This window comes from Lagopus muta, chromosome 8 (genome assembly GCF_023343835.1).
Source record: "Lagopus muta isolate bLagMut1 chromosome 8, bLagMut1 primary, whole genome shotgun sequence".
In the NCBI taxonomy this organism is placed as follows: Eukaryota; Metazoa; Chordata; class Aves; order Galliformes; family Phasianidae; genus Lagopus; species Lagopus muta.
This window is the reverse complement of record NC_064440.1, coordinates 6,246,417-6,271,179: the sequence shown is the minus strand read 5'-3', so window position 1 is coordinate 6,271,179 and position 24,763 is coordinate 6,246,417. Positions and strand designations below refer to the sequence as shown.

At 38.6% G+C, this 24,763-nt stretch overlaps 2 protein-coding genes across 9 annotated transcripts in view; one reads left to right on the top strand and one right to left on the bottom strand.

Annotated features, from left to right (window-relative positions):
* Positions 1-64: 64 nt before the first annotated feature.
* On the top strand, positions 65-19,874 carry RAB3GAP1 (RAB3 GTPase activating protein catalytic subunit 1). Of its 3 annotated transcripts, XM_048953434.1 has the most exons (25): positions 68-156; positions 258-313; positions 1,545-1,620; positions 2,578-2,710; positions 2,965-3,043; positions 3,402-3,521; positions 4,076-4,241; positions 4,975-5,074; positions 5,994-6,075; positions 6,850-6,918; positions 7,575-7,648; positions 8,167-8,259; positions 9,637-9,806; positions 9,921-10,019; positions 10,222-10,394; positions 11,023-11,077; positions 11,373-11,741; positions 12,776-12,913; positions 13,914-14,141; positions 14,245-14,341; positions 14,431-14,534; positions 14,621-14,736; positions 15,706-15,808; positions 17,316-17,336; positions 18,670-19,874. In XM_048953434.1, the coding sequence occupies exons 1-25, from the start codon at positions 139-141 to the stop codon at positions 18,910-18,912; spliced, it is 2,982 nt and encodes a 993-aa protein (XP_048809391.1). In that variant the 5' UTR covers positions 68-138; the 3' UTR covers positions 18,913-19,874. The 3 variants fall into 3 exon arrangements, 2 of the variants coding, with proteins under 2 accessions (XP_048809391.1, XP_048809392.1); XM_048953435.1 differs by lacking the exon at positions 17,316-17,336 and having other exon boundaries at positions 72-156; XR_007378631.1 differs by lacking the exons at positions 15,706-15,808; positions 17,316-17,336; positions 18,670-19,874 and having other exon boundaries at positions 65-156; positions 14,245-14,328; positions 14,621-14,641.
* Positions 19,875-20,739: 865 nt separating this feature from the next.
* ZRANB3 (zinc finger RANBP2-type containing 3) overlaps positions 20,740-24,763 on the bottom strand; it is a 37,233-nt gene continuing 33,209 nt past the window's right edge. For all 6 annotated transcript variants that reach the window (XM_048953428.1, XM_048953432.1, XM_048953429.1 and 3 more), the window contains 4 exons: positions 24,573-24,716; positions 23,347-23,740; positions 22,197-22,328; positions 20,740-21,627 (listed from right to left, as the gene is read on the bottom strand). In XM_048953428.1, coding sequence (XP_048809385.1) covers positions 21,529-21,627; positions 22,197-22,328; positions 23,347-23,740; positions 24,573-24,716 — 769 coding nt within the window. In that variant the 3' untranslated portion in view covers positions 20,740-21,528. The remainder of the gene's footprint in view (positions 21,628-22,196; positions 22,329-23,346; positions 23,741-24,572; positions 24,717-24,763) is intronic.

Sequence of the window (24,763 nt, the reverse complement as noted above, 5' to 3'; positions counted from 1 at the left end):
TTATCCTGAAAAGAGGCCCCTCAGAGCGGGGAGAGCTCGACGTCACCCTTCCGTGAGACGCCGTGCGGGGACGAGGCACGGTGTGAGGCAGCCGCCCCTTCCCGCTAGGCCTTGCGCGTGGGGCGGGCACAGCGCAAGATGGCGGCGGACAGCGAAGTGAGTGTTTGCTCATTCCTCCCGTCCCATCGTGTTCACCCCGGTGCTCCCGGCCCGCGGCCGCCTCCCCGCTCACTGCTTCTCCTGCTCTCTCCCCACAGCCCGACTCGGAGGTGTTCGAGATCACGGACTTCACCACCGCCTCCGAGTGGGAGAGGTACGCGCTGCCGTTGGGCTGGGGCCGGCCCTGCTCCTCGCAGCCCCGGCGCCTCCTTACCTTCCTTCCCCGGCCGGATTTCGGACTGCGTTGGGCGCGATTCGAGTTCCCAGCAACTCGGTGGCCTTGTTTTTGTTGTCAGCTGAACTGAAGCAGGCAGTCACGGAAGGTGCTGTTGTGCAGTGCTCAGATGAAGCGATTTTTGGGCGGTGCGGTTGCGGTAGGGCTGACAGTGCTCGGTTGCAGTGTATAAGAGGATCTAGGCCGGCTGTTTGTGAACCAGGTGGAAGATCAGGTTTAGCCGAGGATTACAGCGAACATCCATAAAGCCCATGTGTTGTAATGTAGCAATCGAGTACTTGCCTTGTGGTTGAAGCCCTTCAAAGTTAGCAGAGCAACATACGGAACAACATCAGGTGAAGGTTGCTCTGCATTCTTATGTATTATTCTTTAAAATACTTTTTCCAGTGAGAATATCTGCAATAGAAAAAGACTTTAAGGTCTGTGTTTAAATTGAATTTAGATCACAGTTGTTTTTTTTTTTTTTCTGTAAACAGTGAAGCAGTGCTCTGTTTTGTTGCAGTACCAGACAAACGTATAACATCAGTCTCAGTTCTTCCAACTTCTATTGTCTTAATGCATGATCTGTATATTGATCTAAATTGAAGCCTGTGTTGGCCATAACTGGGATGTATTTTAATTTTAAAATAAATTGAATTTTTAATTTTAAATTTATTTTAATTTTAGCTGGTTGTGCTTGAAACCCTTTTTGCAAACCAGTAATTGGGGATTGGGGTATGGGGGAAGGGTGAGTAGGAGAGACAGAAAGCATGTTCCTCTATGTTAGAAATTACCTTTTTGGGAAAAAATGCTGCTTGAAGTATAACGGAAGTGCTCATCAGTGAAGCAGTTGGACTTGTGGATCCCCAGAGGTCTCTTCCAACTCATGTAGTTCTGTGGTTCTGTGGAAATGGGTGAGACTTTATAAACATTCAATGCATGTTCATAACGGTTGCTAAAAATAAGGCTTATCTGGGATGTGAAACTAAAAGCACCACTTTATTTGTACCAGGAAGCAGACTGTTTTTGTTGCAATCCCTGGTATGTTACTATTTTTTGCATTGTTTTAAAGGAATTCCCCAGCAGGACTTGTCTGCTTTTGGGAGTTGAATTACAACACAAGCTGAGCAAGCAATCAGGAAATATTAATACCTTTTTCCCTCCTTACTAGATTTATTTCAAAAATAGAAGAAGTGTTGAATGACTGGAAACTTATTGGGATTTCTTCAGGCAAACCTCTGGAAAAGGTCAGTTGGTGAGTTAGAGCTTCCACAGAGTGTTAGAAACTAGCAGTACCCATGGATGTGTTTATGTGTGTTCTCATTTACTTAAATGTGGCAGCTAATGATTTGTGTTAGGAATTTCACTTGTAAAACTGGCTATTGAACAAACAAGTGCTGTGAGGTTACTGGAATTCTGCCAGATAGACAATTTCCTTGATAAATTCCTTATGGGGGCTAGCAATAAACCATAGTGCTATGGTTTCTTTTCATTGCCTGTTTTCCATTTGGGAACATTGTTTTAGCTGCTCTCTATTCTCAATGAGCTTGTTTATTTACTTTGCCCTCCCTGGTGCATTTGGCATGCCTCACGTACTGTGGCTGAGGTTTGCATTGTGTTACTTGTGACTCAGTACATCTCATAGGGAGACTTTCTATTTTTTTCTCCAGAAGTCTAATTAGCAGCTTTCTGGTGGTGCTTCAGTCCTGTAAAACGTGTGGGAAATTAAGGGGTTTATGGCTGTCATGTTTCCAGAGGAGTTCTATAACTTAATTTTAGAGTACCAAGTATTAGGGATTAAAGCTTGTGATATCTAGTGAACTAGTTGTCAACCATTGCTGTCAATGTGTTCCTGTATTTTGTTTTCTGTTCTGGACCTCTTGTTTTCTAGTGAGAAGAACTTCTTACAAAGAGTGGTTGTTCACATGACTTCTAGTAGCAACTGTACAATTCTTTATGTTGCCTAATAATGCTGAAGACTTTTGTCCTTGAAATGAAAGTGATTAATGTGGATTTTAGCGTTCAGCTAACCTTAAGTGCTTTGAGAATTATCTTCATAGTAGACGGTGCCTAGCTGTAAAATAAAACTACAGGAGGAGAAAAAAATGAACAAATATTACACTAAATTTATGTGATCAAGTAATAGTTTTGTTTGTTGTTTTTCATTTTTTCAATTGCTTTTGTTTGTTATTTTCAATCTGCAGGGTGTATATACCACAGGAGTGTGGGAGGAGAAATCAGATGAAATTTCATTTGCAGACTTCAAATTCTCAGTTACACATCATTATCTTGTACAAGAACCTGGTGACAGAGATGGGAGAGAAGAAGGTGTAGAAGGTAGCTGACAGTACTCTTTTATGCCTGAAATATGTCACAGGTGTTGTAAGGATATGACAAAAGACAATTTCAGAGTGTTGATTTCATAAGCGTTGATTTGCATCTGTGTGAAATTTTGGGGGATCTGATGGGTTGGACTTGATATTTCTGATTTTTGCTATGTCTCACAGTGAACAAATTGCTGAAGAAGTAAACTGTTAGTTTAAATGGATGCTGATGCTCTTACGTGTCCTTTTTTTTTTTTTTTTTTTCAGATGCCCTTCCCCTGCCTATGCAGGACTTGCTCTGCATGAACAATGACTTTCCTCCTAGAGCCCACTGTCTAGTAAGATGGTATGTATGCTGCCTTTCTTCTTTAATACAGACAAGCATAGTGATAGTTTGTTTTTCAGTCTAATTACAGTTTTTACTAACTTTAGTAAGAAACTCAGGACTGGTCACCTGGAAATCCTCATATGACTTCAGTAGTGTTTGAGCATTGTTGAATTAGCGTAGTGGTGGGATGATCTGCGGTACTGCGTTCCCAGTCAGATCTTGGCCCCTCTGAAAGAAGAGACACACAGCAAAATAAGAGTCATGTCCTGCTGGCAGAAATTAGGTTATTCAGGTTGTAATATTCCTGACAATTCTGTGTTTGAGCTGGTCTATTGGAGCACACAAGTATGTTGTCTTTCCCTGCTCTTTCTCTAAGGTACGGCTTACGTGAGTTTGTGGTTATTGCTCCAGCTGCAAATAACGATGCGGTTCTTAGTGAATCGAAATGTAACCTCCTGCTGAGTTCTGTTTCTATTGCATTGGGCAACACTGGCTGGTAGGTGAAAGCATGAACTTTTTAAAGGTGAAACTAGCGTGCTATTTATATAGTTCTTTATTTATTTAGGAAGAAGTATTTAGTTGATAATGAATTACGTTGTGTTTCTTGCATTTGCACCATAATACTGTTACAAAAAGACTTTTTAAGTATCTTTCCACAGTAACTATATAAATATTGATTCAGTATGTTATTTATATTCATTGTTGTATGGAAACCTCAAAGGCTTATAAAACTGTTGCATGTTGTTGGGATAACTGGCATATGGAACACAACTTCTGAAAGATTTCTTCTGTGTGGTAACTGAAATTCTAGTAATTATTAGTAGCTTTTAGTAATTGGACTGAAAGCCAACAGGTCATTGAATCTTTGCGTCTGTGTTTCTCATGACAATTTTTAGGAGTTCTCTTTAATGATGAAGGTAAGAATATTTTTCTGTGATTCATATTTAGCATTTTGAATTGTGTTCTCCTAAGAGAAATACATTGTAAAAAATACAGTGTTTAAAAGGCTATGAGCTGGCAGAGATAATCCAAAATGTGGGTGTTTTACAGTCAGGTGCCGTTGTTTGTGCAAATACATCAGAAATGGCGCCGTATGTATGTTGGAGAGTGCCAAGGTCCAGGAGTTCGAACTGACTTTGAAATGGTTCATCTTCGCAAAGTCCCCAGCCAGTATACTCACTTATCGGGATTACTGGATGTCTTCAAGTCCAAGATTGTAAGTGCATCTGCACATACATACCTGATACTAAGAATTATTATTCTGTTGGCTGACTGCCGTTCACTTGCTTCTGTCTTCTAGTGAGTTGTTGTGTAAATATCAGACTTACTGTCAATACCAACAGAGTGTCTTCCCAGATATTGTTGCTCTGTATCTAGTAGTAGAAAATTAACAAAAATTGTATAAATTCTCCACTGGCATGTGAAGGCCAAATCTTTCTGATTTGCAGCCTACTTGCAACAACTCCCTTTTTCAATAGAGACAAGCTCTACGTGCTGTTTAAAAGGAGAGGGGAAGGTTGAGGTGCATGTTTGTTCTGACACTTGTAGCTCCAGCACCCAACCTCCTATAAATAGTGAAGAACAATATGATAGTAATCTGAGGGGCCTGGGTGGACTTCTCTGGAGTGGTATGGCTGACTGCAGCACTTTGCTGACCACCAACATTAGTCACAATCTCATCAAAACACTGAAAAAGTCCTTACTGAAGACCTGTCATATTCTGTGTTAGTTACTTGTACGTTACCAGCTAAATAGAGCTTGTAAATGTTGCATGGGTTTTAGAATGTTTATATGCTTAGTTTTAGCACAAGCGTCTTGCTAAGCAGTGGTTTTACTGGTAATTCTTGGTAATTCATAAATTTGATGAAATGTATGGTAGTTTATATTAGAATTAAGTTCTGTATGAGGATATTTTAAAGGATGTGCACTTAACAGTGGATGTTTTCAAGGGATGCCCGTTAACACCACTGCCTCCAGTGAGCATGGCTATTCGGCTTACGTATGTGCTTCAAGATTGGCAACAGTACTTCTGGCCACAGCAGCCACCAGGTGGGAGTTTTGTGTCCATGTAATAGCCTGTCTTAAGATAAATGGCAAATGCAAAAGAAAACGCTTCTGTATCTTGCCAGAGGAATTAAAGGCTGTGATGAGCTAATGAGTTCGAAGCTCTGAAGATAGGACTGTGGCTTATGTTTGTGACAGTTGTTTTTTATTAGTATTAGACAAATTGTGGTATGTCTAGAACCGTAGTATTTGTTTGGAGAGAAGAGGATAACTGTCCATAGATCTGTAAAGAATTCTGCCCTGAGTTCCACGCAGAACCTGCTGGATTCATGTTTTATAGATGTTACTACTTCACAAGAGTACTGGTCAGTTATTTCAATTAAAAGATTGATTTTAATGCTTTGCTGTTTATTAACAATAGGAAGAGGAGAAAATCTTGTGTGGACCTTGCTTGAGGTAGAACTTTGGATTATTTTGTTGTTATTAAGTGAAGGAGTTAATTCTTTTATGTAGCAAAAACTGCTGATCGAGCACTTTATTATATTAGCTCTAGTTGAGAGGAGAGGTGAGGAAAAATAACGTGTCTTCAATCTGAGGTATACATATGAGGCTTGAAAAGTTTGCATCAGTAATGCTACTTAGGAAAAAAAGTCCTAGATGCTTACTTAAGAGCTCACTATGTGATACTGTATGCGTCCTTGGCGGTCGTTCTTAAGTTATGAGGATTTGTTCTTACCAAAACAAATTGTTTTGATTATCTAGTTGCAACATTACTTCCTAGTTTCAATTGGAAGCAACTACTTTGGCTGTGTGCTAGGACTGTGTTTTCATAGCTCTGTCACCTAAACTATTCAGTTATTTTCTGATCAGCCAACACATTGCAGTCTTACTGTGAAAATGGCATGATATGCTTTTTTAAAAACCCCATGAATTCTGTATGGGAAATGTGTTGATTTGTGTTCAGATATAGATGCTCTAGTTGGAGGAGAAGTTGGAGGCCTTGAATTTGGGAAGTTACCATTTGGTGCCTGTGAGGATCCTATTAGGTAAGATAAAAGTTGAAAAACCTGTTGTTTTTTTTTGGGGGGGTGTAGGTTTGTTGTTTTTTTTTTTTTTGACTTTGCTTAATAGAGGACTTTAAGGTATGTCATTTGAGCTTTGCTGTCCTATACTGACTGTGTCAGTAGCAGAATGCTATATTATCCAAATTTAATAGCAAGTAACACAACTTGGCAAGTGATATAATGGTATTAGAATTGCAGCTCATAAATGTTCCATTGTAAACCTACAGAGTACTTAGTTTGTTCCTGAAACTGTTATGTTGGAACACGTTAACTGGAGAAAACTTTAAAAATCATATGCTTTCATTCAGCGTTCTTTCATTCAACATGTGGACTTGATCACTGTTTTTACTGTCACATTTGTAGAAGACTTTACATGAGAGAGTCTATTAACTGAGTTGTTACAATACTTCTGATGTCTTATTCCGAATACCCCATCACTACTCAGCAAATCAAAGGGTCATTTAATGTATTAGACAATATTAAAGCAGTAGGCAAGTTATGTAGGTTTTTCTTTCTGTAGTGGGGCACCATTACAGAGGATAATGCCCAATCTCTGCTTTTACGGAGAGGAGTGGTGAAAGGGACCTGTGTGCCAGCTGCCAGTAAGGCTGAGTGCAGTGCTGGGTGATGGAAACTTGTTGGAAATATGCACAGTTCTGTGCTTAGCTGCAAAACCCATGCAGGCATTTAAACATAAACAGTCATGTGAGTCAAGATCTTACGGTTGATAGACACTTGTATCTTGTTCTGTTTCAGCGAGCTCCATCTAGCCACTACGTGGCCTCACCTAACAGAAGGTGTAATTGTTGACAATGATGTCTATTCGTAAGTATTTTGTCTGAATTGCAAGTATCTGGATGTGTCCTCTCCACTTGTTAACTGCTGCATTTAAGTGACATTAGGACTCTGTGTGTTGCTTTTTGTGGAGTGCTAAGATCTACTGATAGAATGTCTGCTCTGGAAAAAATATTTTTGAAGTGCATTTCTGTGTGAGAAAATGTTATGCTGTGAGCTCAACAGAATGTACATCTTGGGGCATACTGCCATGCTAACCTTACAAGTTTTGTGTATTGCATTTTTTCTTGAAAGGAGGATAGCAAGATTTAGAATAAGGAAAGCATTAGGAGCTCAGTGATTGACATCCCTCTTCCTAAAGAGGAGAACAATGTGCACTTGTACATCAGAAAGGAAGAAAAGACTTGTGGTCTACTGTTTTAAGTAATGCAAAAATAATTTTTCAACATCAGTAGATTTCAAAAGATGATTTTACTTAAAGTTGAGCTGAGTTGTTCTTTCGATTTTTATTCATGTCATATGTCTGTGAAAATGAACTCTTGCTTACATTTTAGAATGCTTTTCATATTCCTCTGTATAACCAGGTGTATATTACAGCTTCACAACTATGAAATTTTATTTAAGAATTTAGTGCTTATCTCTTGTATACCTGTGGTTATGGAATTAAACTTTTTTTTTTTTTCTAGTGATCTAGATCCTATTCAAGCACCACAGTGGTCTGTAAGAGTCAGAAAAGCAGATAATCCTCAGTGTCTATTGGGTAAGACATCACAATTTTGTATCTTCTTTTATTGCTTTTAAGCTGTTTAGAAATTAGAATTGAATGATTGATTCCCTGATGACCTGGTTCCTCACTCCCCTAATTTCTTTGAGTGTACTGTATTTTGGACTTCTTTTTCCAAGAACACAAGCTTTGCAAATAGTTTCTTATAGGTTAGTCTATGTGTGCCATTAACTTCAGTGCTGTTCTTACTTCTTCAGGTTCCAGAAAGTAAATGTTTACTGTGCATGTTCTGTTCTGCTGTACAATTGCAGTTTGCTTTGGGTGAGGTCTGTGCTGTGGAGTGGTGGCTGATAGGTGTCTAGCAGTGCATTTTCTGATACTTCAGTTACCTGGTTTAAGGATATTTTGTGCTTTGGAAGAGGTTATTGTGTTCATTCAGAAAAAGACAAAGTTGTCATCAGAAAAAAAGAGGAAGTTATCAAGAATTGTTTGATGATTAGCTTATTGTTCAGTGAGACTTCAATCTAGTTGTTCAGAAACTGTTTCTCTTACAGGTGACTTTCTTAATGAATTCTTCAAGCTTTGTCGTCGGAAGGAGTCAACTGATGAAATACTGGGAAGGTCTGCATTTGAAGAGGATGGAAAAGGTAAAGCTAAAATCTTGTTGACTTATGTTTTTGATAGTTATTCGTTTCACAAATCTGACCTTTCCTGCCACTTCTCTTGACTTCAGATTCAGCAGTATTTTATATTTTTTACCTTCAGGCATTTTCTGGAACACTTCCACAAATTTGGGTAATGTTTAATATGAATACTTAACATGAATTGGCAATTTCAGCTCTTGAAGGGTCAGAGGGCAAATTCCAATGTTATATTTTTAATTAAACGAGAAAGAAAATGAGACTTTCCTTTTGACTGCTTACGTAGAAGACTTGGTGTTGAGCAAGCATTAAACAGATTCATCTGCATTATTTTTCTGTATTTTTATACTCACTACTTTCTGCTTTTTGAAATACTGTGTTATGTGCTTTTAAACAGCCAAATAAGAGTGATATCTGTTTGAGAGTCTTTGATCTCCTTTCCACTTCAAAAGCCTATCTTACTGAGAGAGAAATGAAATGAAGCTAAAACCAAAATTGTTAGACCAATAGGTCAAGCATTATCCCAACAGTGTGGGGATACTGGCATTTTTCTGATGCCCTTGTCCCTTTCTTTCAATTCTCTTACTTTACATGTTGAATGTATTTTGAAGGAGCTCAAAAACAAAAGAAAAGGAGCTAGCTAGTTAGCTTTAAAAAGCGTTGGACTCTGTAGAGTAAAATCATAGAGTTATAGAATGGCCTTGAATGGGTCTCCAACCAGATCAGGCTGCCCAGAGCCACATCCATCCTACTTCTATTGCTTGACATAATCTCTTCAGCCCTCCCTTACCTTTTGTTTCCTTAAAATGTCTGCCAAGATGAGGTTTTCCAGGCTAATAATTCACTTAGATTTGTTTTTACACTTTTAAACAATATTAATTCATTGGTTTTGGAGTTGACCAGCTACAGCTTTGTCTGGAAAATATCTTTTGATTCGAGGAGTTTAACAGAAGAATCTAAAACAAAATAGTGCACAGATTGTCTAATCTAAAGCTCCAGCATAAACTTGCATGTTCTGTTACCTACAGTTTACTCAATTTTACCATGTGTAAGTGGGCTCCTCAGCAGGTTTTTTTTTATTTGCTGATACTCTGCCTGTCATTATCTGCAACTATGCAGTACTTGCAGTAGATGGCAGGCACTACCTACAGTCTTATCTTCATTCAGAAAAAAGTAAATTAAAGGTGGTTGGTCTGTGACTCCTTTGTGACTCCTGGTTCTGCTATATAACTGTGACCAAGAATTTGTATCAAGGATCAAGCATTGATAGCATGAGGGTATAGCCTAGGTTAATAGGGTTAAAATTCAATGCAAGAAGTATAGATTGATTACAACAGGTAGACTTTGAGTTGATTTTGTTCTTTTCTTTTTTCAATTGCATAGAGGTTGCTGATATCACTCATGCTTTGTCGAAGCTCACTGAGCCAGCGCCTGTCCCCATTCATAAACTATCTGTCACAAATATGGTTCACAGTGCAAAGAAAAAGATTCGCAAGCACAGAGGTGTAGATGAATCACCTTTGAACAATGAAGTTTTGAACACTATTCTTCTGGTAAGTGAGCAGAATTAACTTAAAGAAAAAAATGCTTCTGATGTCAGTTTCATTATTTGAATTGCATTAATCCACTCCTTGAAACAGCCTAAGTTTAAATGTTATTTCTTCAAGTTCTTATTTCCTGATGCTGTTGACAAACTGGCAGAGGGATATGAAAGCAGGGCTAGCTCTTCAGCAGGAAGCAATCCTCCTCCAGAGAACGAAGATTACGTAAGTTGTACCAACTGATACTTGACAGAGGGAAGACAGGGAGGGGAACACGAACTTTAGTGCATGTTAATACAGACTTTGTTGTGACCTTATGTTTTATAATTGGTGAATTTTGGAAAGATACATAGAATGCACAGATTGTATGGTTTTGGTGAAAATGCCATTGGTTCTGTATTCCTGCTTTCTTTTATTTCTTATATAGAATCTCTTCAGTCAGTTTAAATCTGCTCCTTCTGATAGTCTGACATACAAATTAGCTTTATGTCTTTGTATGATAAACTTCTACCATGGAGGAGTAAAAGGAGTGGCACATCTTTGGCAAGAGTTTGTGTTAGAAATGCGCTACAGATGGGAGAACAACTACCTTATTCCAGGGTAAGATTGATTTATTTAATTGCAAACGCTGTCTGCTGCTTTTATTATCTTTCCTTCCTAAAACACGAAAGGAGAGCGAGTAGGGAAAGAATCTGCACACTCCATTGAACTTGAGACATCTGAAGGAAGCTCCAGTTAAAGAGCATTCCACTGTTTGGAGGAAAAAGAAGCTTATGCAAATGCTTAGCTTCCAAATTATCAGATAAAAATGAAGGAGCTGTTATAGAGAGAAATACCTTTGTTTTGGGGTGTAGTTCCACCACTTTTCTAAGGGAGCTGTTCCCAGTTCCTGTTGGTGTAGTTGCCTTTTCAGGCAGATGATGCTGTCTCAGCTATCATTCAAATACAAAACTGACCAGGGAATGCAGAATCTGTCTGCTTTATACTGCTACGCTTGATCTCTGAGCTTCAAAAATGATCTCTAGGAAGTAAATGTAGTTTAAATTCTGTGCTTGTTCAGTCACTACTTGTCTGCTGGGACTACAAAAGAGCTGCATAGTGGAACAGGTGGGGGTGGGTTTGTTGTGGGTATCTGCCCCTTTCCTGGATTTCAGGTGATTTAAGACCATGTGTGTGTGAAAAGTTCAACTTCATAATTGGTAATAGTTACACTTCTACCTTTTGTTAGATTAGCTAATGGCCCTCCAGATCTGAGATGCTGTTTACTGCATCAGAAGCTTCAGGTAAATATCCCAAATTTCAGAATGATTTTTCTCCTAGAGAAACAATCCAAGTCATAACCATTGTTATTTAAATACGTTGGTTTTTTATAGATTTAGTTAGGCTTGTATCACTTGGTCTGGATCTCCATTCCTTGGCAAAATCTTTGTTATAGTACCAGTTCAATGGGATTAATGTCTTTTGGAATCGTAAGGGATTTTTTGTAATTCTTCATGTTTCTCTGTGATGTTTTTTTTCTGTAAAAGAAGTAATTGCTAAACACTTTTCCCCCCCTTCCCCCCCCATATAACTTGTTAGATGTTAAACTGTTGCATTGAAAGAAAGAAAGCAAGAGATGAGGGGAAAAGGGGGAGCGTGTCAGATCGTTCACCTGGTGGTTCTTCTGGTGATACTGGAAAAGGAGCAGACCACTCTGGAGATTACCTGAAGGAGACTGATAAAGAAGTTGGAAAGTCTTGGGAATCGTGGAGTGACAGTGAAGAGGAATTTTTTGAATGTCTAAGTGACACAGAAGATCTGAAAGGAAATGGACAGGATAATGGGAAAAAAGGAGCAAAAGAAGGCAGCAAAGAGCCTGTAAACCTGAAACCAGAAGGCCGCCTTCATCCTCATGGGAAGCTGACACTGCTGCATCCAGGAGAGCCTCTCTACATTCCCATAACACAGGTTAGATAGCCAGAACTGAGCCACATGTGCAGTGTGACTCTTGTGCAGTACCGTTCATTCTCAGGATTGTGAAGTTGCATGTAGTTTGCAGGTTATTTATTTGGACCTAAAACAGAGGAATGGCTCTGTCTTAAGAGTGGATTTTCAATATTTTATAACTTGGTGAAGGTGTTTAAAGTGAAATCTTACATGCTTTTACCAAATTTAATTCAAAACACATTTCTTTCATTTGAAATGAAAACTAAGCTGTCTTGTCTACCTCACACTCTGTTTTTTTCCTTATTTCCAATTCCTAAGGCATCTTCCATTCCCTCCCTATTTTTTTACTTACGTTTCTGTGGTGTGACACATTTAAGACTCCATATGTTTGGTCATCTGAGCTGATAGTAATTTCCACCAGATGGACCAGAGTACTGGATCAGTTTTGCTGTTGCTTCTTGTCTTTTTGAGACGCACTGAGAAATATTTCAGAAGGCCATAGTCATCAGCTTAGGACCTCACTATCTAGAGCAGATTTCCCCCAGTGAACTGGAAACCTTATTTGATTTTCTTGTAGAGGGGTGAAATAGGAAACAGTGGTGTCAGAGGAAGTAATGTGAATTCAGCCATGCGTGAATACAGTGGTTTTCATTTGAGAGAAATTCACCTATCTGATGTTGCTTCACATGGGTAAAAAGAACAAGCAGAGAGCAGTGAGGCAGAATGTCATCAGTTAATTACGTGCTGACAGCATCAGTGGCAAAAATCCTGCATTTCTTTACCACAGTGGGTCTAATCAGAACAGTATCAGTCAAACATCAGACTTAATCTGTTGTTTTTTGTATACTGAAGTGTTTCTTAGGTAGTGTTTGTTTTGTTTGTTAGCGTCCTTTTCAGATGCACAGTTTCAGGTTAAACAGTTTAAGCCAAAGAAACTTATCGTTATTTCCTTAAAGCAGAAATTGAGTACTGAGGGAGCTGTCAGCCACTTCTTCCTTAATGAGGGCTAAGATGAGGAGAAACTATTTGTGAACTTGCCTTTTTCTGTCTCGCAGGAGCCAGCACCCATGACTGAGGATTTGCTGGAGGAACAGTCTGAGGTTCTGGCAAAACTTGGGACCTCAGCAGAAGGTGCACATCTTCGAGCACGCATGCAGAGTGCCTGCTTGCTCTCAGATATGGAGTCTTTTAAGGTACACTACTTGAAAAATTCCACGAGCCTGCTTTTGTCTTCATCAAATTATTCTTCTTGCATGTGTTGAACAATTTTTAAGGGGTTTATGATGAGTCTTTTTCCTTAGACAGAACAGTTTCACAATAGCTTAAAGTTGAAATTAAAAGCCCATTGATAAAACTGCTTAAACCCTTCAGGATCTGTGGCTATCCAGTCTATTGCACTGTAGTGTTCTGCTGAATTCGTACGGTGTTGGATTTGTGTGACTTTCTTCAGGAGATTAAAAAAACAAAAACAAAACAAAACAAAAAAAAAAAACAAACAAACCAAAACCATGGCATTTTAGTTGATAAACTGGAAATTAAAAATCAGGATAGCCTTTATAAAAGAGGGAGGATATTTATTTTAGGATCCTTTTTGAAGGAAGAAGAAAAGGAACTTCTGTAGTTAGAAGACAGAAGGTCATTGCTGGAAGCGTGTTCATGCAGCCTACTGATTCTTTCTTTCATTTCTGTCTTGTATAAGCTTATGCACTGTGGCTCTGAGCAGTGGTTGGTGACCCTGCCCACAGTAGAGGGGGTTGAAACTAGATGATCTTTGAGGTACTTTTTCAACCCAGGCTATTCTATGATAAAAACTTGTGAAAATTTAATATTTCTTGCATTTATGAAGTACCAGGTGAAGCTTGACTTCACAGTATGACTTCGAGTTTGCCTGCAGTAATGTGTGAATCTGATTTTTTTTGAGGGGGGCCTAAGAGGAAGGTTTCTTTTTGTTGATGGTGTGGTTTCCACATACATTCCTCCTCATGCCCTACTCCACTGTTTTGCTTTGCATTTGCTTTTTTCCCCTCAGCCAGGTCTCTTTTCTAGCATAAATTTTGCTGACTATGAACAAAATTCCCTGACTTTCTGTTCATAGCCTGTGGTGTGCCCTCAAAACTATACTGCCTTCCTACCCAGTTATTATACTTCTACAGGATTCTGTGAAGTACAAATTTAATGTCATCTTCATTCCAGGCAGCTAATCCTGGCTGTTGTCTGGAGGATTTTGTGAGGTGGTACTCTCCTCGGGATTACATTGAAGAGGAAGTGGTTGATGAAAAGGGAAATGTGGTAATTAAAGGTGAGCTGAGCGCCCGAATGAAGATCCCCAGCAACATGTGGGTGGAGGCCTGGGAGACAGCAAAACCAGTCCCAGCACGGAGGCAGAAGAGGCTCTTCGATGACACTAGAGAAGCAGAGAAGGTAACAATTCTGTGGCTAGTGATGGCTGCTTATCTTTTGAACTTAACCTTAACTGTGAGAAGCAGTTCTGATTGTTAATGTATTAATTTTTCTGTTGTTAAAGGTACTTCATTACCTTGCTGTTCAGAAACCAGCTGACCTTGCACGGCATCTCCTGCCTTGCATCATCCATGCAGCCGTACTCAAGGTAAAGGAAGAAGGTAAATAATGTTTAATAAATTATTATGGTATTCTAGGTTGAACACTAATGCAATAATGAGAACTTGTTTGGTTCTCTTCCTCCTAACAGAAGTACTAGAAGATATATCTTCAGTTAAGAAGATTATTAAACAGATAATATCCCATTCCAGTAAAGTTCTACGATTTCCAAATCCGGAGGACAAGAAGCTAGAAGTAAGACTTCTATGTTAGTTTGTGCTGGAAACTTGATAGACTTGTTTGTGGGAGTGCTAAGAATAAATCTTTTCATTAAACTACAGGAAATTATTGCTCAGATTATGAGTGTGGAAGCTATCATTGCCAGGGCCAGGTCTTTGAAGGCAAAATTTGGAGTAGAGAAATGTGAAAATGAGGAGGAGAAGGAAGATCTCCAAAGGTGACTGATTTTGTGTATTTATTTGCTTATTTAATTCCCTCAAGTCGTTTTGTTTTTTTCCTCTGATGCTCTTTCTTTAGTAATGTCAAAGTTTAGGACACATGGAAGTGATGATAAAACAGGAATACTAAAGAATCATATTTAACATGATGTATTTAATTTGGTGTCCCTGTCCCTATGCTACCCAGGGGTGGGCACCTTGTATGCCCATCTGAGTAACCATGTCTTTAAAGCATGTGATATCTACTATTTTGATGGGATTTATTTTCTGTTGGTACTGGAAATGTGACATTTTTGTGTAAGTAAAAGGTGTATGCAATCAACTTTTGTTGCAATTTGTGTTAAAATTAGAAGGACGAGGAATTTCATACTTTCTACAACTAATATGGAATGAATTGCTGCCCAAAGTTACACTTCCTTATTGTAGTTTCCCTAGTAATTCTAAATGTCAGTAAGACATATAAGTAAAAAGTGACAAGGCATGTTTCATTTTTGTCACTACCTGCTGTCAGATTTACTTTCTGCTTAAGCTGACTAATGTGTAACATGCTTTAAAAGAAATAAGTAGTTCTTACTGCTCCAGGTGATGGTTTAACCCCAGTGGGTAGCTCAGGGCCATCATACTGCCCTCTCCCTCATCTTCAAAAACATAGGAGGAGAAAATACGATGGAAAAAATGTTGTGGCTTGAGATAAGAACAGGGAGATCATTCACCAGTTAGTGTCATAGCTTAGTGTGAAAGAATGAGCGATAAGGCAGGAGGCAATCACAGAAGGCTAAGGGGTGGAGAGGAAGTGTTACTCTGAAATGAAATTTTTTTCCTTAATTTTTTGGAACAGAGAATTCAGAGTTAGCCCCTAGTGCTAATTCTGTTAGATGGAGACCCCCTCATGGGAAGCAATTGTATTTTTAGATGAGAAAACAGAACAAGCCAAAATTCTTTTTTCTTTTTAATTGTTTGTATCACAGATTTGTGAACTGTCTCCTGGAGCAGCCAGAAGTGTCTGTTCTTGGTGCAGGAAGAGGACCTGCTGGCAGCGTTATTCACAAACTGTTTGTGAATGCTCAGAGGGTAAGAGAGTTCTTGACTGCTGCTCTGAGGCCTCAAACCATGTGAATGCAATAAGTTAACATATGCTGGCTGTTTATATTGTCTACATATATCCACGTATTTTTATAAATGTGACTGCATTTTTGGGTGTTTTTTTTTTTTTTGTGATGTTCAACATGATTTTAGCTACAACAGTATCCCTCCACGAGTAGGTGACCTGTGATGTGAAACTTGAAAGGAAGTTGAGTAGATAGAGCTGTCGTTAATGTTTGATTTACTTTGAATTACAACACTAATGCAATTATGGCACAAATTTCTGCTTCAGTGAAGTTGTGTAACATATGCAACATTGCAGAAAGAACTGTTGAGTGTGATGATGGTTTTACATGGAATGCAGAGAAGCATGCCATAATACTAAATACTTCTTAGACTGAGGCTTATATTCAAAAACTTTCTGGTGTGGAAACTTATGTGCTTAGGAAAAGTGTCAGTTCTCTCAACTCTGTTTTTGCTTTATTTACTGCCCGTGTCGTGTCTGTTTTCTTGAAATCTTTCCCCATTTTGTATTTTTTTTATAAATAATGCCTTTTTCCTTAAGCAGTTTTTTAATAACTGGCTTGGTAAGTACTGATTTCCAAAGTTCTTGGACTGCAGCCAGCCTACAGCTTCTCTCAGAATTTCAACTATCTGTAGCATCAAATAATCTAAATAAAATTTAACTGCAGTGATAATAACAAGGTGACATAATGTTGCAGACATCTTAAAGCCTGAAACCATGTTTAGAGATCACTGCTGGAAAAAAAAGTGATTTGGAATTAAGCACTTCTGAGGTGTGGATGCCTTAATAATAATCTGTAATATTTTGCAACTCAGTGTAAAAAGGACCATTCTGAAAACAGACCACAGTTATTCTGATAAATAAAAATTGGAACATTTGTTTTACCCTTAAGAGAACTTTAGTCTCTAGTGAAAGTTGTGTTGAAAATCTCAACATGCAGGAGCCAGCTTAACTGAGAAGAATTTCTCTTAAATCTTAAGATTATGCCCTATAAAGGTATGCAAATGTATGCACTTCTTTTTAAATCATGTATTTTGTTTTAGAAGTTGAATTTCTAATGTTAACAAGTAAAAATACATGTAATTTCTACAGTTTAGTTTAGTAGCTTACAGCCACCTCTCACTAGCTGCTGGTCACTGTTAAGACTTCTTAGTGGGATGGGAGTTTACTTGCTGCAGGAAAGCATGTTTAATCTACCATTCATTAGTTTGGTAGAGAGTTGTCTGGGAATTACAAGTTGAATTACTTTATTATTCATTACCTTTTGAATTTGGACTCTTCTCTGGGTTGTGTAAAATATCTTCTTTTCAAACTTTCTCAGGGAAAATATGATAGCAAGTGCATGCTCTTAGAAGTAGAGTGCATGATGTCTCTTAAACCTACAGTCTCCTTCTAGCCTCTTGTTAGTCATCTCTGACTTGCCTTTGTTTCTATCTTTCATCACTGGTTCTTTTCTCATCCCTTTTCAAGCTGACTGAATCTTCTGATGAGGTAACCAACTTTGTCCCTCATTTCCCACTCATCTTCCTTAGCTGCATAGAGTTGAAGCTTTTGGTAGATAGAGTACAGCCTGATGTGCTTGGTACTGTAGTTCCTGAGCATAAAAATAATATTGTGTTTCCAGAATGGTTTTTCCTCATTTGCAGACTTTCTTTTAGAGCCTATTGGGAAGTGAAAATGAAGACAAATTTAAAATATAAAACTAAAAACAAGAATAAAAAATGCAAACTTTTCTTCAGGTGAATACTAATACTCACTGATGCTGAAATATGTGGCCTGCCTTTTATATTTTTCTCTGTTGCTGTCACTATTTTCTTGCCTATTAAACAGCCAGTTGCTTTGGGGGAAGGTAATGATTTATATAGTATACTGTGTGGATGTCACGATCCAGTTACTACCAAAACTATTGAGATAGCAAAGCTTATTAAAGCTACTGAAACTTTTGGACAAAAGTATAGAGGTGTTCTGAGAGGGAGAACTAGAGTAACTGAAGAAGTATAGCAAAGAGAACATCCTGTCTGCTTTCCTTGAACTGTTTTTGGACATACAAATGCCACTTGTCCCTGGTGACTGACTGTGTGTCAAAGGTTGTAGAGCCAGGCAGAACTGGGTTCCTGCTCTTGGGGGCTGGATGGGTAAGAGATGGAAGCAGAGAGAGTGGATAGGTCATTCTGGGGGTTCTTCTATGATGTTCCTAGTCTTTAGTTAAGGAGTTCAGTACCCTGCTGGGTATTGAAGAGTGTGTGTGTGCGTGTCTGTCAGACCATCTGAGGAACAGCCAGGAAGTTGGCAGAAATGGCAGAAGTATGCTATTCCTTTCAATATGCAGTTGTAGTGTTGCTGCTTACTGGCAGTGAGTAGAGATGGAGATGGCCCAGTGTTGTTTGCTCTGTGATGTAACCTTAGCAAGCCTCTCTTTGGTCATGGAGAGTACACTGAAGTTACATGTTGAATTTCAAAGGCAAGTGACTTTTTGTCAAGGCTCAGTGGTGGCCCTGGTTACTTCTACAACGAGGGTGGCTTGACCAAATGCGTAGCAATGAAGAGCTGAGGCTAGTTTCCTGACTGAGAAAGGGTAGTTTTGTGTGGTGAAAACCTTATTTCATGCTTTTCAAAACCCAAGGAGCTTACCATCCACAAAGGTTCTTCCATTTGATTGTGTGCAGTTTATTTCTTGACATCCCATTAGTGTCTTGTGCGTATACGTAAAGCCTTCTGATATTTACCATTGCCGATCTTCCTCTTCTCCTCTTACAAATTCTTTTCTGAATTCTAGTTGCAAGGAACAGCCTGCCCTGTAGTTACACTTCTGCTTTTATTTAAGATTTCTGCAGTGCCTCCGCTTGATGAAGAACTGAGGAGATCAGGTTCGGCAGATGAGCGAAGACTCAACACGGGCTCCATGTCAGACTTCCCCCCGCCCACAGGCCGGGAGATCATCTTGCGCACAACCGTCCCCCGTCCTGCACCTTATTCTAAACCGCTGCCCCAGCGGATGTACAGCGTGCTTACGAAAGAAGACTTTCGACTTGCAGGTGCCTTTTCAGCAGACACAACTTTCTTCTGATGGAACCGTAGCTGTGTTACCTTGTGTGTCTTCACAAGTAGAATGTTACTCATTTTCCTTCAGGGAAGTTAACACTTACAGATCTACCAGCTTGTGGGGAGGAGAAAATAAGGTTGTGGTTAGTGGCAGGGAGTGATAGTCCCAAGGACAGACCTCGGCTGGGATTTGAGAAGAATGACTCCAAATGCTCCATCTTGGAGGGCTGGAGAGGCGGCAGCAGTGGTTTTGCTCTTCTTTGGGGAAGAAAGTTTAGCCATCCCCCTCTGTCCAAATGGAGCACATGTTTTTGCATTGGCTTGTTTAATTATGGATGTTAATGGGCTACACTCAAATACTTCATGTTCAAGGTTATGCAGACTGTCCTGCTTTACAGTTCTTAATCAGACTCGATAAAGTGATATTAGCCTACTTAAATTGATGTGTAGACATTAATTTGTATTTATTGCTAATCACAAATGTTGAGCTCAGTATTTTTTCGGTTAATCTGTAAGTTGCAAATACTTCTAAAATACCTTTCATTTTATTTAAAGTGCACAAAACATTCTAGTTCTTGCCTAACTCTCCTAGCCTTGCACCAGTCATCTGAAAAAAGGTCTTGTCTTTGGGATAAAAGCTACTATAATCCTATTAGCATTAAGCCTAAACAGTTTTAGATGCTTTATATCCTTCCCTGCATGCAAGGGCCAAAGCTGTATGTAAATTACATGTACAGAGGTTTTAAACCAAAGTGAAGCTTACAGTAGAGACCATTTAAATGCATACTGTCTTTGATCTGATATGATAAACCAACCCCATTGAATATCATGCAAACACTATGACTTGTATGTGCCAATGTTGCTTTACAGTGATCTTACTGTGTTTTAATCAGAATGAGCAGGTCAGAGTTGCATTACAAAATTAAATGTAAAAACTATGGTATTGTTGACATTACTCAATAAATTTAAACTTATTGGTTCTAAGAACTTTTCAGGTTGGAGTGTTTGTTTTTTTGTTGTTTTTTTTTTTGAAATCAAAATACTACTTAAATGTCATACTTTCATAGCTTGATATAGAAACAAACTTGTTTGTGACTAGATCATGTGTAAAAAGTTCCTTCCATCTCAAATACTTCTCTCTGATAAACATGCATCAAGTAAAAATGTGTTATGGATTTTTTGGTTTTTTTTTTTGGGTGTTTTTTTTAGAGAAAATCTTTCCCTAGGACTTTGTCCCATAGGCTTTGTGTTTTATGAGGCAAATGCCTTTGTTAAATACAAGAAAGGCAAAGGCCAATTCAACTATTGCTCAACTGTCCAATTTTGTAAGTAATTAGTTGCACTAGACTAATTACTGAATAAGTTTGATTACTTACCACTTCCTGGTATTCTTGCTTTCCTCCTCTCCTGCTATGCTTTCTTAGTGACTTTTACCTTATACCTGCAGCCTCCTGTATAGGTTGAATAAGCTTGAAAACCCTTCATTTAGCCAGCAGTCAGGCTTTTACTGGTGCTTGATCTTTCAACTGTGACTGGCTGCTTCACTTTGGCATTCTCAGAGAACATGAGTGCTGTAACATTTTCTGTCAGCTGCTTAAAGGTGTTTGGATCTGCTGGAAAAGTCCAGTAGTTTTAGTTTATAGAAGACAGTATATTTGCAACAGCACCTATCTTCATCTTTACCTGAGAAAAGCTATGTGTAAAACATTAGGCATTTTCTCATAAGGATATCTAATGAAAGTATTTCAGTGTATTTTAATTAAATATGCCTGGAATTGTAGAGAACAAAGTACTTTTAGAAAAAATTATCTGTAGTGATAACATAAAAGGGGCAGAGGAAAGGCACTAAAGCAGTAAGATGATGCTGATTTATTTGAAGTAACTGTAAAGAAAGCTACTTACACAGTGCAAAATAACCATTAGCTCTGCAATTTAGGTAAAGAGAATATGGCTCTAGCATTTCCCAGGAATTACCTTGGATGAGACAAGGAAAAATGGATAATATTTCTCATGAACAAACCTTAAATGCTAGCTGTTTTAAACAGATATTTCAATAAACATGAACTGAAAGTGCCCAGATCTTTTACACCAAGTCGAATGAAGCTATCGGGCCTTTCATAGCCCTTTCCCAGGCTCCTACTAACTTTTACTTGTAGTTGTAAGACAGTTTTAGAAGAAACACATCACCTGCCTTGTTGTAGTCAGGAGAGCAGAGCCTGTATTTTCTCCAGTACCTTTGATTGAGTGAACAAAGGGAACAATTATAACTAAGGTAGCTTCTTAGTCCTTAATAACCCACTACAACTGAGCATTGCAAGATTAACATGAATTTCAGCAGCACTTCCTCCAATTCTTGCAGTTGTAAATGAACTAATATGAAAATTGCAGTACTTCAAAACTGCACTAAGGGTTATACATAGAAATTCAGCTTTAAACTGCAGGGCCATAAAAATGTAATCATGATTGAGTTCCTTGCATGCATTCATCCAAGGCCCTCTGGGAAAAAAATTAAAAAAAAAAAAAAAAAAAATCAGTATTTTGAATGATTTCTTGTTTTCTCTACCAGTATAAAAGACTGTTTTTTAAAGTGCATGAGGAAAACTATGCAACTATAGTTATAATGTAACTGATTATACTTATTTTACTTCTTCACAAAAAACTGTGTGATATCACAACCATGCTTTGTAGCTAAAGAGTGTCTCTTCCTCTGACTTCTTTCCTTGGCCTGTTTTGCAGTTCTCTGGAAAAGAGGAAGGTAAGTCTGGTCAGAAAACAGAATTACATGACAACTAGCTGGAAAACACTAGGCTATAGCTTTAGGTTTCAACCTAATTTTGCAGCAGATGACAAATAAAATGCAAATGTTTATTAAGGTGACATTTTCCCAGTTGTGAGTAAATGGTTTAATGCTGCCTTTCATATTCACCGGTGCCTTCCTGCAAGGAAAAGAGTAGTGCCATGCCACAGACAAGGCAGCATAGAGACGCTTGTATTAGTTGAGTACAGACTCACTGGGTAACATCAGGTATTTCTTACTAAAGGTTTTTGGTTATTTCCCACCAGTTGCTTCTTTCCACATGCATAGTACCTTGGTGTTGTCTGTTACTTATAAGGTATACAGACTAATTACTGATTTTTACTGTACATATAATAGCACAATCTCAGTAAGCTATGAATCAGTTTTAGTTTCTTCTGTCAGTGAAAACCTGTAGTTTGCTACAAGTCACATTCCCAGTACCAGGATGTGCCAATGAGGACAGGAGCTGTTTTCAGCCGCCAGAGGGCGATATTTGAGTGTACCACACTGACCTCTCTGTGGCAGACCGTACACAGAGTCTGAAGGTTCCCCAGGGAGCACTGTCCTCCTCCGCTGTAAACAGGTCTGATGTGATCCACCTGCCAGAACTGACCTTCTGTTGGGTTTGTTATAATTTCATTCAACTGCAGGAAAAGGGCAAGATAATGGAAACCTTAGATACTTTCCTCCAGACAGAACAATAAAACTGAGCAAAGCAGCTATTTATATTATTTATACCAATGTTTATGATCGGAGAAAGTGTTAGAATGTTTGTTACTCCCAGTGGACAAGCAAACAACTATTATTTTAGTTGGCACAGTTCTACCTAGTCTGCAGCATGCAACAGTATCAAAGTAAAGCAGAAGGAAAGGTTATTTTCTTGATCAGTAAATTTGTCTTCAATGTCATTTTATCAAGTGCTGCAGTTCACTCAGAAGGTTGTAAGATACCCACACTGCATGACTCGGTCTCAAGTCTTTTAGATTTGTGTCGACTTATTTTTAAAAGCCACAAAAAAACAAAGGTGATTTCATGCATACAACCAATAGAAGAACTGGCCGATGATCTTTTCTTTTGCAAGTTTTAAATGTGTCTTCAGACTTTATTATAAAAATATAGAACCAGCAACTTCTGAAGTAGAATTTCAACTTCACAACAGGACAAAAAAAAAATGTATTCTTATCTTGGAACTAAAATACTGCTTTGTATATGGATATTCTCCCTGTTCCATTGCCTTCAGGTCTGCAAAAAAGCAATTAATCTGGGAAGAATGGGAGTAGTTCTTTATATGCTCTGAAGTTATGGTGAGGGAAGCTGTGACAGCTGGCTTTTGTTAAGCTACTAACCAACATTCTGTGAAGTAGCAATAACCTGGTACTATTTACTACATCCATTCCTCGATTCTGTTTCATAACCACATTTCAATTAAAATCAGCTGCAACACTGACATCCCTAAAAATCAGAGTTCTGATGCCATATTTAGATACCAAAAACATGCTTGTCTTTGAAGACAAATGAAGACAAGAATTTTGTTGTTTATTTTCTTTTTCACGGTCTTCTATCTTATGCCTGCAAGTACACCACTTTGGTTTCTCTCAACTACCTCCTACACTACTACGGGAATACACAGATCAGCAGAAAGCACTTAAACAGTGCTGTTACCTGCCCAACTGGAAGATGAGACATCCACGAGCTCTCCAGAAGCTTCTTACGCTGAGTCTTAGGTGCATCTCTGATGTTAAGATAGAGCTCTTGGGCATTCTGATGACAAAACTGGCAAACACCATGTTCAATTTCAAACACCTTAGTCCTGATGTAGCCCTGACTAGAACGAATTGAAAATTCCTCCTGGCAGGAAAGAGTGCAGAACCGTGTGTCCCAGGCAGGGGCCTGGCAGCTTTGGTCAAGCTGACCTGTTGGCTGCTGACAGTGGAGACAAAGTGGGTTTCCTTCACCATCCATGGCTTGCAAATAGCCTTTGGGTAGGGAGGAGTTTTGAATTTCAGTCCAATTGGAGGGAAGAACAGAAGGACTTTTTCCACTCTCCAAAAACAACCTGTTTACAGAGATCAAAGTAGAACTAGTAAAGCGGGTATTCAACACTGCAATTTTTGCTTCATACATTGTATATTTCTATTAGATATCTTTCATGCTCTAGAATACCAATTTTAATCAAAAGATCATCTCAGTCAGGTTAGTATCTGCATAGTGCAATCGTCTACTTGGTTTATGTTTCAGTTTAAACAGTGTATGACAATACAAAGGAGATTTTTCCTTTGCACATCTTACTGCATTTACACACGCACATTGAATTACTACCCTAAAATAATGCTGCATTTATAAGCGTTAGCTTGTGTCAGATACGTACCTATACTCTCAGATTAATGTTTCAACCCCTTTTGTAATGGGAGCAAAATGTCAGAGGAAAACATCCTGCCTTCTCTCTGCAACTTTCACAGCTTCTCAACAATTTCCTACTCTAAACAAGATTTGCTTCCAGCCAAGAACTACTTGTCTGATAAAGGGCATTTTCCAACCAAAACTTTTGTATTTTCTGCCCTATTTTAAATTAGAGGCAGAATGGAAGAAAATTTGCTCTCCTATTTGTAGTCAACTTCACAAGTAAGCTCAAGCTAACGTTGTTGCTTCCTTAACTACGTTGTGTAACTTTTCTTGTTTCATCTTGTCGCTCTGTTAACTAGTGGCTATGTCATCATACAACAAAACTGTTAATAGCTCATTAGCTATTTCAGCAAGTTTCTTTCCTATAACTTACCTATTACTATGGTTCAACAAGGTAAATATAACTTTGCTATCTTAAAAAAAAAAAAGTCTATGAAGAAACAGCTTCATTGCTTTGTTTTTTTTTTGCATTAAACTCAACTTACTTTGTGGAATGACCTGGTTTTGCCATAGAAGCTTTTTCATTCCTCAGACAAGCTCTACTTTCTTTAGTGATGAGGCGCACGCTGCCCCCACTGCTGCTTGCTCTTCTAAGTGAGGCTGTTGCTACATCCTCCTTGGTCACATACCTAAAAAAACCAACAGTTTTGACAGATGTCACCAACAGTGGACAGAA